Source organism: Triturus cristatus, chromosome 1_1, assembly GCF_964204655.1.
Source record: "Triturus cristatus chromosome 1_1, aTriCri1.1, whole genome shotgun sequence".
Classification (NCBI taxonomy): Eukaryota; Metazoa; Chordata; class Amphibia; order Caudata; family Salamandridae; genus Triturus; species Triturus cristatus.
The window spans coordinates 679,924,634-679,944,769 of NC_140579.1; the positions used below are offsets into that span (position 1 = coordinate 679,924,634).

Below are 20,136 nucleotides of genomic sequence, written 5' to 3' on the forward strand. Positions count from 1 at the left end.
GAGTAAGCAATTATGCACATGTACAAACTATTAAATGCTTAAAAAATAAAATTAAAATTCACATTCACTAGGAATACAATGGCCTCAAAAACGAAATTGTGTGTTTTGTAGAAAAATAAACTTAAAGTATTTTTTACTTACATATATTGTATTAGATATTAACAGGCAAACACTTCAGCTGAAGTAAATTTTTGCTGAACTCAAACGCAACACGCATTGATATGTCTTCGTTTTGAAAAAAAAACTGCCACCGTGCTCCTGTTACAACGCTGAGAGACAAGCTTTTATTGTCGCTAAGCAAGCAGCTCTAATAGACAGGAATGTTTACTCAGCCAGGACTTCGCCCTCAGTTGAACACGGGTGAAACTTTGCATTTCAAAATGTTGTTTTAAAAAGGTTCCAAAACTAAGGTTCATTATTTTGTATTACAGGAAGACATTTCAATTAAGGGTTTCCTCTCTTTAAGCATTTTTATATGTTGTGTTGTACTGCATAATGAGGACATTTGTATATGGAATTTCACTTGGCGCAGGCTTTAAACAACTCATTTTTTTTAAAGGATTTGCAAGAGATATGTCTAATATCCAATATCTGCAATCTGTAAAGAACATTCTGAGGATGATTAATATGTAGCACAATTATAGGATATTTATTTTAAGTGCCCCAAATATCAATGTCGAAATTGGGTAAAATAGACTATTTTAACAGCATTCTTGCCCTTTTACAATAGCTTTAAAGGGCCTTAGGCTTCAGTAAATGCATATATTTAGGTATAATACAAATTTGCAGGTTGTTCTCATTTGGGATTGCATTTGATGTCTCAGTGAGCCAAAATGCCCAGTGCAGAGGTTTGAGTTTAATATCAAGATTGAAGGTTCTAACTCTAGCTAGACCTACTGAGACGTTCATCCTTTTAAGGTTGATGAACTAAGTACCGTTGCATAGGGTAGTAACAAACATTTGTTCTAAAGCTAGTATGTTATGTTATTATGTTCTGTGAGTTATTCACAGTAAATGTTTTAATAATTTAAGAATAGAAATAAATTGTAGCCCCTAAAAGAAGTAATATATGTAACATGTGTTTTTAAAAAGGGTTAATTATTGCAGGTTGGGAAGAGTTAGGAGAGAAACAGGGCTAAAGAGCGCAGAATGCGATGCAGAAATTGAAGGCAGATTTTGAACTTGAAGCCTGTAAGGTGGGGGCTAGAAATAGGAGCGAGTAAACCAGGAGGTGAAATCACTGCTTAGAAAGCTTCTCCGACATGAAAATGTGTAATGCTTGCAGCAGGAGAGCCTTGGAAAGAGGTGGGGGCCAGGAGTGCTCGCAGTGGCTGGTTCTGCGCTGAGGTGCTATTTTGAGCTTTTCTAATAAGATAGGACAGCCGAGAATCGTTACGGAGCCCTGTCTGTTCCCATATTGTTCAAGACAAAATAAAAAAAAGGGGTGCTGAGAAGAAAATGATACATTGGTATATCTGCTTTTGAAAAATAATGTCCACGTAGTTGCCTTCATTTAACAAATGTGGCATTAGCCTCAGACAAAAAGTAAGATGAAGCTCTTTCTTAGAATTTTGTGGGCTACATGCCTAGGTAAAAACGATCAGCAAATTAAGATTCATTTTTCACAGGAGGAATTGTGGCGCAAGGGAACACAGAGTGTCTGTGAAAATGTGTTGCTTTTAGACAGTAAAAATTAAGGTGGCTTAACATGCTTACATGTTTTAGTCATTGCAAAGTTGACAAGATGGTTACAGTTAAGTACCACTAGGTTTGTATTTTTTTTATTTTTTTGTTTTGTTAATGTGTGTTATGTTTTGTCTCCTGATTAAAAGTTATAGTTGATATTTTTGTGTGTTATGTGAAGTGTTTTTCTTTTGTGTGTTGTGTATTTTTTTTGCTTCTGTCCACAGATCATTCATGGATTGTTCTGGGTGGTTCGAGGGCTGACAAGACTACAGTTGGACACGTGAGTTGGTTTGACGAAGATGTCAGTTGTGAAGGAATAATGGTGAAATGAGCGCCCTGAATGGCTATAGGCAGGAAATCAGGGTGAGAGAAGACTAGAAAGGACTAAGAATGTTACAGTAGGTGAAGAGGAGTAGTGAAAAAAGCAGGGGTTAACAGCCAACGAAACAGCGATGGTCCATATCATGAGGTGGTGGAACGAGTGTTCCATATGTCCCTGTGGGACCTAATCAATGTGCAAATTGCAAAAAGGAGGGTGCTGTCAGCTGTGTGTTGAAACAGATGTGTTTTTGCATAACTTCTTTGGAAAGAAATGTTTGTGTTTATTTTTGTGCAGCCTGACAAATTAAGCAGGCCAGAATATTAGTTGTTGAGTTGCAGGTTCATTGTGCATAAAGTACATGACATAGTGTTGTGCGTCACCGTTAATTTACAGATGATATTGAAATTTGTCTATGCTTTCTGTGCTTGGTATACAGCAAGTATACCTGATGGCTTGGCATGTGTGTTTTTATTTTATGCACTTTTTTTTTTTTTTGCGTTGTGTTTACGCTTTTGCTTTTAATACTGTTACAAGCTCCCCTGTGTTGTGAGGGGATGGTCATGACGATGCCCATCGCTGTGCAACAGTTGGTTGGACGTATTCTGATACTAAATTCCACAGATAATGATACTTCATGCTGTGAACATGAGAGACAACACTTCACCAGTGCATGTCTATTTGGCTATAATGGTATTGAAGGAAAATAAAAAGAGATATACAGGATCAAAGTGTGTCACCTGCAGTTAGTCACGTTAATGCCCCCTTCCCTTAAGGAACAGGCAGCCCTAGATTTATGTATCCTGATTGGACGTAAGGATAAATTATAGATCTGTGACTCTTGTACATGGTGACCTAATTTCTATATTACATTAGTCAGTTTTGTTCTGCTACCTAAGTAGTGTATGGCTTTGTTCCTTAAAGGAAACCAGGTTTAATTTTTCCCTGAAGAAGGAACTGAAACATTAGCTGAGATTACCGTATATGGTGTAGCGGCCAGCGGTAGAGTTAAAATTTGTGTACTATTTTGACTTTTGTGTATCACCCATACTCTTGGTATTGTGTCACAAACTTTACTATCACCCGAGTAATTTCTTGTTCTTCCTATAGATTTTTCTTTTGCCACTTCTCCCCTGATTGATATCGCATTGTGCCTAGTTATTGGGGATTTTAGCTGTGTCCTAGTCCCATTTCCCTTTTCTGTATTCCTTTCACCAGTCAGCCCTTTTATTATTGTTGGAGTATTGTTCAGGTTTACGCTTCCAGACTGCAGTAATGTACCAGGGACCCCCATATTATGTATAATTCACTTTTGTATGACCAGACTGGTTTTCAAGAATTTTCTTTAGGCCTACTTCGATGTTTTCCAGTCTGACTTTCAGGGTAGTGATGGACTGGTTAACTGATTCAATACTATAGTAAGACAAGTTTTCCACCTCAATAGGAGATACCTTACATTTATTTTTTTGAACATGATAGAATTCACATGTAACTATCTACCCTTAGATGGGAGAGGATAATGAAGGGTACCCAATTGAAGAGACAAAGTACTGCCTTTGAGAAGGACAGTGTATTCTAGATCAGAGTTGTCCCATGGCATATGGTCACTCCCTCGCAGATTGCAGGCCACCTGCTTGCAGTCCCATTGTTAAATACAATGAACTGTTTTTGTACTAAATTGAAGGAAACTAACAACTGTGTCACATTTCCTACGTCACTAGATTCTGCGGGTATCAAGTCATAATAACCTGCAGAACACTGATTTACGCCTAATTCCCATCAGTGACAGCTACAGATGAAAGACGGACGTCTTGGCCCTACAGTCCCAGCACCCAGAAAGTAGCAAGGCTGGACAGCGATCGCCAGCGCACCATCAATGGTATCTCCAAAGCATCGTACTTGCTCCATCAGACGGCATTGGACATCACAAAACCAGAGTTTCAGTGTAAAAGAGCGAAAGAGAAGGATCCCTGTTGATAGCAGGGCTGGTTTGAGGCTTCAGTTTTCTACCTGTCATGTGCTGGTAACCTCTGACAGTGTGCAGTCCCTTGAGCCCCTTGGCCTGAGTTTTGGTCAACCCCCCTCTTTTCTTTGCTCCAACGGAAGGGCAGTGCACCGGAGGATCTAAGGCACTACATGATGAAAGGAAAATTAAATGAAAGAGCAGCCCGAACATCCTCTGACACTGAATAGCGAGTGTTGGAGCCTGAAAGTGTTGCTGAGCGTGAAAGTCTGTTGCTCTTTCCAATTAATAGTACTTGAATCTGCACAAGATGATCTGTGCCCATGACCAACGAAGAGCACAATATCTGTTGTGCCTGCCGCAGAGGAAATATATTGGTGCACTGCCTTGAGACATTGAGACTTTCGAGTGAGCTGTGAGTGTTTGCCAGGAGGGCACTCCAACGGATACTGAGAAGCACTATTTTTATGGAAGGCCTGAATGAAGAGGCCCAATGCGGAAGAAAACAACAGAAGCAGATTTGATGGACGATAGAAGCCTACCAGAGAGGCATAGTTATGGTTGTACAAGGGGTTCCCGTGCAATTGCATAGAAAGGGTGTTAGGAGACTGATTCTTATTGTTTTGCTGGCATTGTTTTAGAGTAGTATTCTGTTTAGTAAAAGCAGAATGAAGTCTATCCTCTGTTGAAGAGTATCTCCATTTCACCTGAGAGCATTGATAAGGATCGCCACTGTTTCACCTGAGTATACAATAGTCACTGAAATGCATAGGAGCCCTGAAAAGGTTCGCTAAATAATTTTAGGATTTGCTTTTGCCTAGGGTTGTGAAAAAATGATAATCCTGTTTGTAATAGTGGCCATTACTTTCTTCTGCTATCTGAATGTTAATTATGACCCGATGCTTTGTTCTCTTTGTATCCCTGTTGATAGCTTACATATACCTGCTTAAATGAAATGTGTAGAATGGAAAATGCTCACCTAGCAATGAATTAGGATTTGCCTGAGTAATGGCAAAAGGAGGGTCTGAGGAAATTCGATTTTCGATCTTGCTTGTATTTAGCCACCATTTTGTGTTCCACCGCCATTTTGTGTTGCCCTCACTCAGGCAGCACAATAACCGACGTTTTTCTGCTGATCTCACTGCAACGTGTCAAAATAACCTCCTGCCTCTGTTTACGAGACTGATGTCAGGGACTAACTAAGTCCACTAATTCCCGTCTGGTCCGACTTATCCCTGTCTCAACTGTCTGTTGGTTCGCACCATTCTTTCCTGACTTTATCTTATCTTCTGGCCTTCGCTATTTTCTACTTGTATTCTCTCATTTCACAACTGTACTCCAAAGCATACAAATGTGTCCTGCCACCTGCAAGTTGAGTTGTAGATACTACTACTGATTAACTTGTGGGGAGGGGTGACAAAAACAGTTGGAAAAGAGGTTTATTTGGGTTACTTGATATCTTGTTTTCAAAAAATTTTCATTGGTTATACCTTGTTTTCAAACTCTTCTCATTGGCTAATCATGTATGCATTGGGAGTGTTCTTGGTGAATCTATGTGCTATAAAAGATTGTGCACCATGGAGTTAAGTGGCAGTCTCCTAAGAACATACCAGGTGTACTTCTGGGACAACTGTACTTAGCTGCAGCTAATAAACCTGATCTTCTACGCTCAACAGAGTGTCCTGTGTCTCTGTTCAACAAAGCAGGTGAACTCAGGAGATTAAGGCGTACCCTGCGCCGCCAGGCCTAATTCAGCCTAGTTCTTCAGTACACGTATGCCATACAATAGAGGGAATAAACGGGCCTATATAAATGTTGTCACAAATAAAGAAAGTGTAATTCCATGCGGCTTGTCAATTACCAGAGCATCATTCTCTAATCTTAATTTTTATGTTTCCTTTTCTTTTCTGGCCCTGCAAAGCAGATTCTCAATTATGACCGAGACTCTCATTAGAGGGGCAGAATCACAACATAAGAAATATACACAAATCTGGCAATATGTTAGCCGAACTGGACAGCTCGTGTAGCATAATAAAGCAGTGGTGTTTCTTACTTAATGGACATCATATACTTTTGGACAGCAAATGCGTTACAAAAATGTTACTGATGATGGTTCAGAGAGCACTGGTGATGATGCCTGAAGAATCCGCTTCAAATAAATATTTGGAAGGACAATAATTTTGGCAGCAAACATCAGCTTGTGACTTGTGTTGTATATGTAACAACTTGACTCCCTCATAGAAAAGCATATAAATTTCTCGTGGAAAAAGGCAATTTTGTTCTGAAATGGAAACAATTTGTTTTTAGTCACTACATGTTTGGTGGCCAACCATTCTCATTAAACATTCACTTGTACTACTAACACATATAGCTATGGTCTACAATATATGAACTGTGCTAGTTCTGCCCCATTTCGAATATGGTAGATGAGCTGAAAAGAGCCGCACTGCAGGTTCAGTATCCCTGTTACCACCTGTAGAGACTGTCCGATGTATGGGAGAGAAGCAATGCTGATAAGTGTTTCTGTTGTAACTGTCCCATCAGAAGCATTGCAGCCCTTCCGAGAAGAGCAGGTAGATTCACACACTTTCTAGCAGTGTGTGCTATACCTGCCACAGCGGGTAAATAAGCACTGCCGCTGTCACTTAGGTTATTTCCATGTTTTTTTCACAGGTCTGACTTACGTCAGTATCACTGTGGCATTTCCGAGCCATAGGTAGGACAGCTATAATTCCAATAGGACAGTAGTGGCAGTGTCCACAAAGGCTGCAATGCCTTAAGTGAGACAAAACCTGGACCCCTGGGGATGGTGTCTACTCCTTTAAAATGAAAGTACCAGCCTATCTCCACAGAGATAATGTATGTTTAATGAAGCATTAGTGGTACTTCTCTGAGACATTCTGGCTTTGCTGCATCACAACTCTGCAGACTAAATGATATATTTTTTGATTGTAGAATACCAGAGCTTCTCAACAAGACTGCTGTACTTGTAGTTCGTCAATAGCAGAACTTGGCAAACAAGCCCTGTGGTTGAATGAGAATTGCATGTGGACTGTTTGTACACACAAAAGCTTTACTCACAGAGTAAGTACTGCAGAGGCAGCAACAATACACGGTTCTCTCAAAGACCCAGAGAAAGTACCCCTTAGGAAGTAACAGTACACTGATGGTGCAACGACTAAACGTGTCAATATTGTCAGATACAGTGGAAGATTAATTGACATAAGTGATACAGCTTCAGGCCTGTCAGTAAGCCTAAAGAGTGTCCCTATATCATCAACAAGGGGTGTTGTTGGACTAACAGAAGGGGGTCAGCTGTCGGCATCATCTGGTAAGGAGGGATAAGTGGCCAGATTTAAACTGCTATACGTTTCACAAAGTTTTTAGGATCACTTGAGTAACCCCAATGTAAGCTAGAAAATAGGATGGCAGCTCAAATATCTGGGACCAGTGCCACTCCACCTGCTGCATCAATGATCGCTTTTCACCTGGATAGGGCAGGCATTTTAAATCCCCAACTACTTGCCAGGATTAATAGCAGTATTGAGACTGTACGACAATGAGTCAGCAGTCCCACCCACTCAATTACGCCAGCACAGCGGTCGGAAAGTCCTTTTTTTATCTCCTGCGATTTGTGCTGAGGCCCAGGGAAAAAAAAGAACTTTTTTGCACATCCATGCACCATGTGCCAGGCACCTTGTGATACCTGGCACACGGTGCATGGATGTGTAGGGGGCACTACATGAGCCCCCAGGGCCACTTAGCAGTGGCCCACGGGGGATGGGTGCCATACTTGGGGCCCCCAAAGTCCGTTTCCCTCTGCCTTTTCATGGCAGTGGGTCCACCATGGAAAGGCAGTCAGAAAGGGACATCCTAACCTCTACGGCGGTGGCTGCGCAGGCACTGCCTCCATTGTAGGGATAGGATTCTGACTGCCACCTCAACGTGATCTTAGTTCCTGTTAGAGGTGGTGGTCTTTCCCCCCCCCGACCTCTGCGGTCCGACCGCATGCATCAAAAAGCGGCGGTCGGACCAATGGCCTGTCTGTCGAAAGATATGCCTGACATCGTAATGAGGCCCATTATTCTTGCAGCTTGATCCTGTAATTCAATCCAGTTCACATTTCCGACTCTCATGGGTCACAGGTGCAGTGTGATTGATGGAGCACGACCCGATTGGGACTTCTTCTGTCAATCACACTGCGAGACTGATGCCAGGCTTGTGCCTTTTCTTCTGGTAAGAGCAATCTCTCTGTTAGGAAGTCGTGGAGCCTCCTTAAAGCCCCACGTCTGCTCATAAAGAGCACTGAAATTGCGCACGCCAGTCTGGATGAGTTCGCTATGCCAGCTGAGCCATGCTCATGCATGGAAGTGCAAGAGTCTGAAGCTACAGGTTCAGACTCCTTTAATGACAGGACATTTTTGGGGGGCATTGCCCAAATGCTCCAGTGGGAGAGCTGTAACTGCTATTATTGGCTTACAGGGTGTAGTTCAATTCATTTGTTCGATGCCTTTGTTGTCAGTTTCTTATGTGGGACGCCAGTAGAGTAATGCTTTGTGAGTTTGGGGTTTTTAGTACATGCCAAGGGGATAGGCGGATCAGAAGGCACAGAGTAGCTCCTGACCCGCACTCTGAGTTTTTAGGTTAGAAGGGTCCTGAGACTGATTGGATGAGATGGAATAACCAGCTGTATCACCAGGAGACCAGAAACATTTTATCCATTACTTAACATTTTTTATTTGCAAGAGTGTTGGACGTGGGCAAAAACCTTGCAGGAATTCAGAAGACGAATGTGTCATAAAAAGGTTTTTAAATGATTTGTTTTATCGTGTGGCATTTGCTGCGATTTGAAAGGTGCCGGACATAGTGTTCTGACACATTGCTGCTTATTTATATTGAAAATGGATGTTTACTTTTTCTTTAACTGATGAGAAAATAAGGGAATTTTGTAATGTGAACAAAATGACAATCTTGCAGGATTACAGGAAGTGTCAAGTGTATTCTAACACACTCCACATTTTAAATACATATAAATTAACTTTACAAACAGATACAAATGTATTAGAAGCAAAGGCAGTACTAATTAAGCACACAGTGTTTTTTGTAATGCAGCCATGTGATGGAAATCAAGATCCTATCAGGATTGCAACAAACCAAAACGCTTTTCCTATGTGATAAATGAATATTAAGAATTTCTACATGTTATCATTTGTGTGTGTGCTCTAGCAGTAAAACTGCCTGCCAGATGCAAATTTAGGGACCATTTCAAGATGTAATTTCAATGGAAAATGTGCTCTCTGTAAAATGCCAATATCCTACTACACCATTCTTTAGTCGTTCATTTGGGACAATGTGCTGCAAAAAGCACCACTGGACATGCACTACTCCGGTCCTGGAGCAACTTTTAGAGTTGGAGTGCTGCTATCTGTCTGTCATAGTTTATTGTATGATTAATTGAAATCTTTACAAATTTCCAAAAAAATAAAAGTATATCTTTACATTCACAATTTAAACCAGTTAACATTGACGGGATCCCGTTGGTTATTTGGCTAAAGTGCAGGTGCTTAACCATCGGCATAAAAATTTTATGAAATGCATTGTAGAGATAGTTACTGAATACATCTGTTTCATTGCTAGAACCATGATAGTGCTTTAGACCTTACTGTGATATAGTCACTCCCACTCTAGTGAATGGTAAACATGAAAGACATCCTATCGGTGAGTCAACACAATGTAAAACTAAAATATGTACTGCCAATGTCAAAATTTTTAAAACAACCAGCTGGATAATTAGAGAGCCCTGAAGAATAGCAGGTTCCTGGAAGAAAGTGCGGTTATACAGTAAAGTGTAAAATGTATTTTAAAAACCAACTTCTGTGGTCCTGCTAACTAAATAGTCTCTTAATAAGTTTTACATTCAGTCCATTTATTACACAGATGAGTCCGCTGGGCCCATGCCGGTTCGATCATACTTCTTTGTTTTCCTCCAGATTGGCTTGCCGTAAAAGTTTTCTTACCTCTGCCAGGTATTTTACTCCCCGGCAGGCCAAGATTATAGAGGAACCATCCAACCAGCATATCACAGCTTGCCTGCACGTGCGAATATTCAGTTCGTTAAAAATGGATTTTAAATACTGTCTCCTCAGGTTCATGACTACTGGGCATACACATAGTAGATGAGTTAAAGATTCCTTGTAAAAGCCACATAATCGACAATGCGCTGTTTGTTGGGTGTTTTTCCAAGAAGGCTGTAGGTCTTTTGAATCATGCAGGCCCATCCAATAGTCTATGTAGCTCTTTTTTTAACTGCAGGCTAAAATGAGCTGTTAAATATGCTTGCAGCTTTAAAGATTTATAAGAGTTGATGACAGTCCACCCATGCAGACGTTTGGAAATTGCTTTTTTATCTTCCAGAAAAGATTTCTTTTTTGCTGCATCATTTACTGATGCTTGCTCTATCTGCCCTATATTCCCATGCTGTTTGTATTTCCAGCTCAGCCAGTAATGTTCTCAAATTACTTCCCCATGAGTTCGGTATTTCTTGATCCATCTGGTACTTAATTTCTTCCCAGCATAACCTGTTCATTGTGTCTGGATCGGAGGAGCGGAATTTAACAAGGCCGCTCATGCCCCGGAATTTCTGATTACACTAAAGTATACAAAAAAGTGATGGAGGAAGTCTTGTAATACTCTCAGCCACTTGTAATAACGCAGTGCCACATCCCAGTCCATCGTTATTTTGCACATCATGTCACCTCAATGTGAACCAAGCCACACGCAAATCAGTCTTGACCCTGCTCCAATTGCAAATGTCCTGTCCAAACTGTCAGGCCAGGTCCTCCCTCAACCAGAGCACAAGCAACCTAAGAACGGATTTGCCCTGACTGGGGATCTTCTGTTGGGAGTAGCTTAGTTCCAGTGCCACAGTAAGCACAAAATCCACATGTGGGCATATCTGCCACACTGAGGGTGGCAAGTGAAACAATAACAAGGTGATGGATGGAAAGCTTGAATTAATCTCAGCCACTGACAATCACCCAGGGCCTCTCTCCAGTCCATAGATTTTCACCCAACATGCTACCTCTGGGGTATATCCAGACATGTGTCCCATGCACACTATATCACTGGAATCCATCACTATTTTGCACACCATGCCATCTCATTTTGGGTTCCGCCATATGCAAACCAGTCTTGATATTGCCACAATGGGAACAGTTCAACCTGAACTGCCAGGCCAGGTGCTTCCTGAAACGGAACACAGGTAACCAAGGACCGGTTTTAAATCTTTGTTTCGATAAAAATAGTTACAAAAAAAGTGTGCTTGTGCTTTCCTAATTGCTGATATAGTGTTAAATATTTGCTCAGGTCATTTACAGATATTTACATTATTTTGTGTGTTAGAGAAAAATGACAACCTACAGCCTTTCATTTCACACTCCCTGTACCCCAACAAGAACTTCACTTTACAAATCCCTCTAACTTTTCAGTCAGAGAAAGAAAAGTAAACACCAATCTCCATCTTAAAAAAAACGCAGCAATTAGTCAGATGACATAGCCTGAAATTTTACCTCTGTCTTTGAAAACACAGCAAAGGTTACGAGATAAAAACAAAATTTAAAGGAATGTTTTTATTGCTCATCCATCTTCTGAATTCCAACATGGTGATTTGGGGAGTGCTAGTGCATCCACCGCAACCATACATTCAGCACCTACGCCTGCCATTATCCTACAGCATGGGCATTTCTCATTTGATACACTTGTTATTGTGTAATTCTTTATGTATTTCACAAACTCTTGTACTTCAGTGATGTAACATTGATGGCAGCACCCTTACTACGGAAATGGTTCCAGTGTACTGCTTACTTGTAAATAGATCATTTTTTACAGCACATGCTTGGAGTATGAGGATACTTATAGTATGAGTGACACTTGCTTTCATCCTGATTTCAGTAGAATCACACAATTTAACCATGTGCCACAGTCTTTAACATATTAACTTGAAGATCTTGGCTGGGTACTAAAATGTATTGCGTGTGCTCTCTACGTTGTCACTAAAGGAATAGGCTGTGCATTAGTCCAACACAATGCTACATTCCATATACTGCTGGCTTTCTGAGCACTAATGTCACAGTGTGCGATTTTTGCCAGACTACCATATGTAAGAGGCACATGTTTTAGTGGATGATGTGCTCTTCAGTGAGTAAAATGTATTCCAACTGGCATGGTTGACATATGTCTTAATTTCAGGTATTTTTATAGTACTGATCTGACCGCACAAGTATTGGATATCCTTCAGAGTGTACCCTGAGCCTCTCGGATGGGTGGATAAGAGCCAATGTGCAAGCTACGATCCAGACCCTCGGAGCTGCATAGCAGCGCCAGCGCAGGTAAGCGCGGTGGCTATGGGGTGAGGCGGGGCAGGGTGGGAGAGGGTTTGTCGACAGACGACGGAATGGGTAACATTAAATTAAATAAATAAAACCTATTCCGTCTGTCGATTCCTCCCCACCCCGCTCCACCACTCCACTGATCTTACCTGCACTGGCCGCGACTGGAGCTGCATGATTCTTCACCTCAACTGTCTTGTCTCAGTAAGTGCACGCTCCTCCCACAGCCCTACCACTGCTGCTTCTCTATACATATTTTGTTGGTTTGATTAAAGAGGTCTGTTGTGAAAGGGTGAAGAAGACCTACTACTGTTCCCCACAGACATGTACAATCTTTTGCCAGTAGATTCCCGCTTGTCCAATTTAAACAGAAATCCTAAATGCACAGTAAAACATGAAACATCTTCAGAGAAATTGGGTTACTGCTTGACGAGACACGGGGTGAAACACTACTCAAGCAGCAACCAGAGTCCTTGTTATGGTGAGGCACAAGCAAACCCCAAATTAGCCTGTGCTCAACCGTCTGGCAGCTTGGCACAGAGAAGTCAGGATTAACTTAGAAGCAATGTGTGAAGTATTCAGGCAGCATTTCAAACAGTAAAAAAGTCAAAACACAACACAAACAAAATCCCACATCAATTTGGAAAAATTAAGCAAAATGTAATAAATAAATTCAGTCAGTAGTATAACCGGATACTATGCAGTTTTAAAGATGTAAGTGAAAATTGAGCCAAAAAGCCCAAAGCGCTACTTGCAGCTATTTGGTCATGCGAAACCAGGAGAAAGTTACAATTCAAGCTGACTGCGATGGAGCGTGGGTCAGATACAGGGACCAGGTTAGTTCAGGTAAAAAGTTACCTTCTCAGTCCAGCACAAAGAGTCCCGTTAGCGGTGGAGGGGGCAGAAGGAGCAGGCAAGCATTGCAGACGGTTGTTGTTGTAGTGCGAAGAACAGACTAGGCGTCGTGGATGGTCATCACTTTAGGGCAAAGATCCTGTTGCCATTGTGAGTGGTCAGGCCGGAGCTTCTAAATGGTGCTCCCTGCGAGTGGTTGATGCTGTAACATGGAGGGTAGGGCTGATGGAATTTCGCATTGGCGGGCAGCAGGCTTTGGCACCAAAGGGCCCGTTCGTTAAGAGCCCAAAAACCTCAATTCAGCTGAACTGAGGCCACTTGGGGTTGGGCTTACTCCAGCTGATCTGGGTGATGGCTCAGGTGGAGGGGAGACTGTTATGTCCCTGTGGCTCTGACCAAGAGGCCAGCAGACTAGCCCTTGGAATCACTAAGGGAGTCCTGGGTTCAGGTGAAAGTCCAATCCCTCTGGAGTGCAGCAATTCAGTAAAACAGCTGTCCAGCAAAGCAGGAGTCCAGGAGGGCAGCAGTCCATCAGAGTGACATTCCTTTCAGCAGTACAGTAGTCCTTCCAGGCAGAGTTTCCACAAGTCCAGAAGTGTACTGAAGAGACCAATATTTATACCAGGTGCCTCATTTGAAGTGTTAGAAGCTCCAGATATTTAGGTGTGTGTATATCTGCTAATCTAGATAATGTGGTTGAGCTTAATATGGAACCTCTTACAGACACGATGCGGAAAGATCTTCAACGTCTTAATTATTTGGATTTATCCATTATAGGCAGAGCTAACGTGATGGTGTTTTTCCCAAAGATTTTATACCTGTTTAGCGCAATTTGCCTTGAATTTACAACACATTGGTTTAAAGTAATAGAGCTAACGTTTTCTAGATTTATCTGGCTTACTCGCACACACGGCGTGCTTACAAATCTCTTACCCTATCCAGGGACAGGGGAGGGTTGGCACTCCCGATTTTAAAGGTATATTATTGGGCGTCGTTGCTGCTCTATAGTAGGGAGTTATTACAGAATGAAAGGGAGAATCTACGGCCTGATGCAACTCCATCTGTTTTTTAACTGGTGTTGGGAAGTGAGTGTAGTGGTTGTCTATGGCGTCAACTGTATGACAGCTATAACAAGAAATTTCGATTTAAAACTCTCTTTAGCGTGTTTAAAGCATGGAGTGCAGTAAGAAGAATGTTTGGGATCGGCAGAATTTCCTTTTGCACGCCTTTAGCGGATAATCAAATTCTCCCGGTGAGTTTTAAAGAATCTTGTATGTGCCAATGGAAGAATGCAGGGGATTGTCCAGATTGGTTATTTTTTCACCCCTATAGGGATACTATCCTTTGAAGAACTGAAAAAGGATTTTAATTTAGACTGGCAGGATTTTTTTAAGTACCTCCAAATTAGAGATTTTTTGTTGCGGAAGGTGGGGGGAAAGGTACACTTTGAGAAAGTTGAAATTATTGAAAAATTACTTCAGGCTAAAATATGCACTATTGGTAAAATATACACAGTTATTAATGCAGCACTACCAGATGATCTGGATAAATTCTCATTGAAGTGGCAGGTGAAAGTAGGGATCTCTAATGAAGAATTTAATTATGCATATGAAATGTCACAAACTATTTTAATGTCTACGAGATTACAGACTCAGTTTTTTAAAACATGTTTTTTTTTGTATTACACCCCAGATAAAATTGCTAAATGGGGGAGTGGTAAGGGAACATTCTGCCCGAGATGTGCATTGTTTAAAGCGGATTGTGTACAGATCTTTGCATCTTGTGTTGAGTTAACAAAACTAAAGAAAGATATTAAATTCTTGACTGAGGTTTTACAAACTGAAATAATCTTGACCAATGATGTAATCTTATTGGGGCTGCAAATCCTAATGATGCAAAAATAGGAAATGAATTCATTTTTATTGCTATGGCAGTTTTGAGAATGTGTATTGCATCCACCTGGCTGGATTCTAATGCTCCATCTTTTCAACAATGGCTAGCTAGGATGCTCACAATCTTCAATCTGGAAATGGCTATATATAAACGAAAGTGCAGTAAATTACGCAGAAGAGGGGGGAAAATATGGACTCCCTTGTTTGAGTGGAGTCACTCTCAAGATATTGAGTAGGATAAGGGGGTTTACACTCCCCATCGAAAGTAGGCATGTATAAAAAGAAGAGGATTTTGTAAACTATTACGTTGATTTTCAGTTGATGAAATTAATGTTTAATACCCTATGTAAATATGTAATGAAGCCGTAAATTATACCTGTCTGACGGGTGGAGGGAGAAGGGGGGCTAAGGGGGCTCTTCTTGGAAAATGAATAAAGATTGTTTAAAAAAAAATGAAGTGGGAGAAGCTCCTAGAGGTTATCCTATGAAGTGTACAGGTTGCCTGCTTTCCCTGCCTTGGCTCCAGACTAACTACAGGAGATAATCAGCCCTTTGTGTGGAGGCAGGACACATCCTATTCAAGTGTAAGTACAGCTATGCTCAGATCCACCCTCTCATTCTGCCAGTGATGGCTCATCCAGGCACACCTAAGCCCTCCATTGTGTGTGGCTGTCTAGGAAGAATACACAAAGCCCAACTGTCAGCTACACTCAGTCATGTGCCCCAAAGACAGTCTGCAGGCATTAAATAGCCCAGCTAAGAACATTCCAACTTTCTAAAAGTGGATTTTTTTAAATTGCAATTTAAAATCCAACTGTACCATAAGAGAGGATTTAACATTACAATTCCAAAGACATACATGAACTAGTTACCTGTTCCCAAGTGGAAGTTTCAGCTTATTAAATGTAATAAGGTAACTGCAATGTAGTCCTATTGGAGAGGTAGGCCTTGCAGTAGTGAAAAACGGGTTTAAGGGTTTTTCAGTACCAGGACATGAAAACTTAAAAGTATGTGTTCAACTTTTTAAATACACTGCACTCTGCTCTTTGGGCACCAAGCACTACTCACAGTGTCCAGCGAAGAGGATGCAAAGTGCCATGCTTCTGCCATGCAAATGATAATGGTTATATCACACAGGTGCTTTTTAGGTGCTGCAGGGCTAAGTTATGCCTCAGTCAACTGGGCCTCAAGACCAACCAGCTGGTCTGACCCCACCTATTACTGCCTAAAAATTAAATAAAATTCATTAGCAGAATTGTTCTTTGAAAGCAAAGTTTTATTCAGCTGCTAGAGCTCCAGCAAGATGTCTGATTAAAAAAACCTCCAAACACTGGTAGTCATACCCTCATCCAGCAACGAAACTTTACTCACAGTCCAATTTCAGGCATAGGAAACAGATGGGCATTCATTCCTCCTGGTACATGGATAAACAATTTGCGAAACAGTGTGCTCTTCCCACTGTAACTGCAACCCTGAAAGTTACTTGCAAATGCTAGAATGAGGACATCATAACTTACTCCCTTGTCTTCCCATGCCATGCCATGTGTAGGCGAACTCTGCAAAATACCCTTGATTCTTAGTTGCTGAAGCTGGTGCAAGTGTTAGTGCAATAGCAATGTGTCTGGTAATGATATGTTATGTTATGTTGTTATGTTGGACTTGTAAAGTGCATATGCACCAAAGTGTCTTGGTGCTATGATAACCTAGAACAAACATACATCCGTTGAAGAGACTAATTTGAGAACATAAAAGTTTTCAATCGCTTTCTGAAGTATAAAAATAATTGTTCAGATCGAACATATAAACGTAATGATCAGCCAGTCACTGAAAAGCTGCAATCACCGGAAGTGGCTGTTCTAGTTCTCAGGACAGTGAACACAAACCGATCATGAGCTCTTAGATTACAGAAAATCCAGTGCTAGCTAAATTTAGCAGCAATAACATGTCTTATAGATTGATAGATAGCTCTGTGGACTATCACTATATCCTTGAAAACAATTATTTGACAAACCGGAATTCACAGATTTTTTTTCCAAAAAGGAGAAAGGTGATATCGTCTAAGCACCTTTTAATTTAAGCGTGCTGCCACGTTGTGCATTAGTCAAAGTTGATCAATAGATTTTACAGGAGAAAGTAGAAGACAGAAACTACAAACATCAAGAGGGGGTTGAGTAGTTCCTAACAGGTGTGAGAAATCTGTCGTTAAGAACCAGAAGAATATTCTGACTAGTTTTAGCTATAAAAATCAGGTACATGTAACTTTACCGAGATGAGGACCAATAATTAAATTGGTATCAAGATAAATGCCCAGATTCCACAAAGCAATGGCAGTTGACCTGAACCCGGTGAGTAAGATGGCATGCGCGATGGTATTGAACCAAGGCTGCATCATTACCTTTATCCACCAATCTACAGAGGGCATCCACAGCAGATACCACCGCTAATTTGGTACTTCTTCCCAATCTGAAGCCTGCGTGGAAATGTTCTTTTGTCCATTACATTCAATGTAGCTTTGAAGGTGACTCAAACAACTTTTGAAGGAGTTTGAAATAAAAATGAAAAGAACATTTTGTTTAGCAAAATAATTGAATTTGATCTCTTAGAGACTGTGGGTCATTTAACACTAACCATCGGGGCTGGACTGGCCGTAGTGGGCATCAGGAGTTTTCCTGGTGGCCCGGTTTAGCAGCAGTGCTGCAACATCGACCCCCTGTAACAAAAATGCAGCAGTGTTTCCCACCAGCACCCAACCCCACCCCAGGGCTGGTCTGACATAATTGCCAGGGCTGGTTTGCGTTCCCAGTCCAGCTCTGCTAACAAGGGCAGCACCTCCATTGGGCAGAGGAGCTTCGCCCTACTGCTTTCTCGCAGTGCGAGAAGCAGAAACATAAAATGCTAAAACTACTATTTTATGTTTCTGCTACACTGTGAGAACGGTAGAAAGTTTATGCCTGGTTGGAGCGGGTGGGCCATTGCAGCGTTGTGATTGGTTTAGAGGAGGGGAGGGAGGCTGCCTGCTTCAGACCAGGAGCTGTGACGTCCAGGGACCCGGGAAGGTAAGTTTATTTTTTAAAATATTATTTAACCCCCCCTGCGCGAACCCCCCATCGAGTCCCCCTAACCGTGAGTCATGCCGTCTGCGCCTGTCTGCTAACCATTATCAACAAGCATCCCCACACACACACAGAAAAAAAAGCAAGAAAACAAACCTGCTAGTTTTGAAAAATCAAGTGTGTGTGTATGTATATGTATATATATGTTTATATATATATATATGTGTGTGTGTGTATAAATAAATATATATACATTTATTATTTTTATTACATTTTTAACAGTAGAAAAATAAAATTAAAATAACAATAAAAAATATTTATATGCACACACATATTTCTGTGCGTGTGTGTGCATAGCTTTTTTTTTTTTTAAGTAGTAGAAGCAAAAATGTCAGCATCTGTTTGGGGAAAATTCATCTTTCTTGGGAAATGGCGAAAAAACTAAAATAGTACCTGACTCCTGGGATCAAATTCAACTGAGGAACATGTGAATTAATTATTGCTTGGTGCAGCTTGAGCTTTACATGGACTTGCCAGGGCAGTTACTTGAAACTGTACACTGCATGTATAATCTTCCCAATGATTTCCAGTCTATTTTGTGAGAAACTGGGGTCCTCCCAACGTGTCCCTCAGCTGTTTCTCGGATATCTGCAGCAAAAGGAGCAGCGGGATGCAGGAGGGTTGTGTGGAAGTCCCTGGTTGCTCTGAATGGCCTACTTCCTTGTTCTGAATGTCGTATTCAGGAGGCCACGAAGGACGAATAACTACATCCCAACTAGAGAATTCTACCCCATCTGTGTTATGCCTTTTCCACCTACATAGAGCAGGTGGATAATGTTGCTACATCTTTGGATTAAATAGATATCCATAGATAATGAAAGGGAAAATATGTCTGTGGTTGTGAAAGTCTCCTAGTAGCATAATGCACTTCTATGATCATGATTTAATACGATACAGAAATAGATGCAAGTGAGTAAGAAGATACCTAGATGTAATTTTAGAAGTGTTATGTGTTATTGTTCCTACAGTACATTTTGAGTTTTATAATTTGAGTTGAAATTGCAAGGGTGTGTGAATGATTAATGTTGTATTAAAATATACTATCTGGATGAATAAATTAGTGAATTGTTATTGGATGCATGTGTACATGCAGCTTGTAAATTTGGATGTGACATCATATTAGGACAACCGTGGTGGCTGGTGGCTCAATATGATGTAATTGGACAGCAACATACTGCACAATTGATTACTTACCTAACACTGTCCAACCACTGTTATGCAGCTCAGGTGAATTGTGATGCAAATTAGTCAGTAGCCCATCTTCACACCTGCACCTCTGTTTTATGTCTCAGTTTAGGAAGCAAGATGGAGCCGTGGTTCAGGAAGAAGGTCTACATGTAATCCCCATCACATGGCGATGTTGTGCAACACACGGCAGGCTAAAATATTCTTGCACACTTCTCTGGGGGAATACTGCAGTAAATTCTGTGTTGCAAAGGTATCAGAGCACAATTTTAGGATACATAAAATGTGCATGATGATGGCTCACAAATGTGCCCGTGCTGTTATACCTCTGTTGAGATGGACATTGGAAGGGGGTGAGGAGATCAGGACAGTGGACATTCCCAGTATTATCTGCAACAAAGATGGGACATTTGTTATAATGTGGTTATATTGAGAATGTTTCAGATGTTCTCTACTTGAATGCATTCAATGTTAGTGTTGCGCATGTCTATTTTGTTAGTGATGTTATAAGTGAGGATGTTTGTGATGCCGTTCCCTAAGGGTATGTTCAAACCCAGTATGAGTTAGTAAACTGTAACTAGTAGCCACATATCACTGGAATCCCAAGCAACCAACTGAGATACAAGAGTGGACTGTCAGAAAATGTAGCTGTTGTGTGTGCACCTAGGAATTGCAGCGTGGACATCAGTAAAGCAGAACCTTGCATCACAGAGAGCTTATACATTAATGGAGTGTT

The 20,136-nt window shown here is 41.1% G+C and overlaps 1 protein-coding gene across 1 annotated transcript in view; it reads left to right on the top strand.

Moving 5' to 3' along the window:
* The window catches only part of LOC146870880 (uncharacterized), a 179,506-nt gene extending 173,865 nt beyond the window's left edge, over positions 1-5,641 (top strand). Inside the window, exon 4 of the mRNA XM_085647074.1 lies at positions 3,789-5,641. Coding sequence (XP_085503200.1) covers positions 3,789-3,982 — 194 coding nt within the window. The 3' untranslated portion in view covers positions 3,983-5,641. The remainder of the gene's footprint in view (positions 1-3,788) is intronic.
* Positions 5,642-20,136: the final 14,495 nt, after the last annotated feature.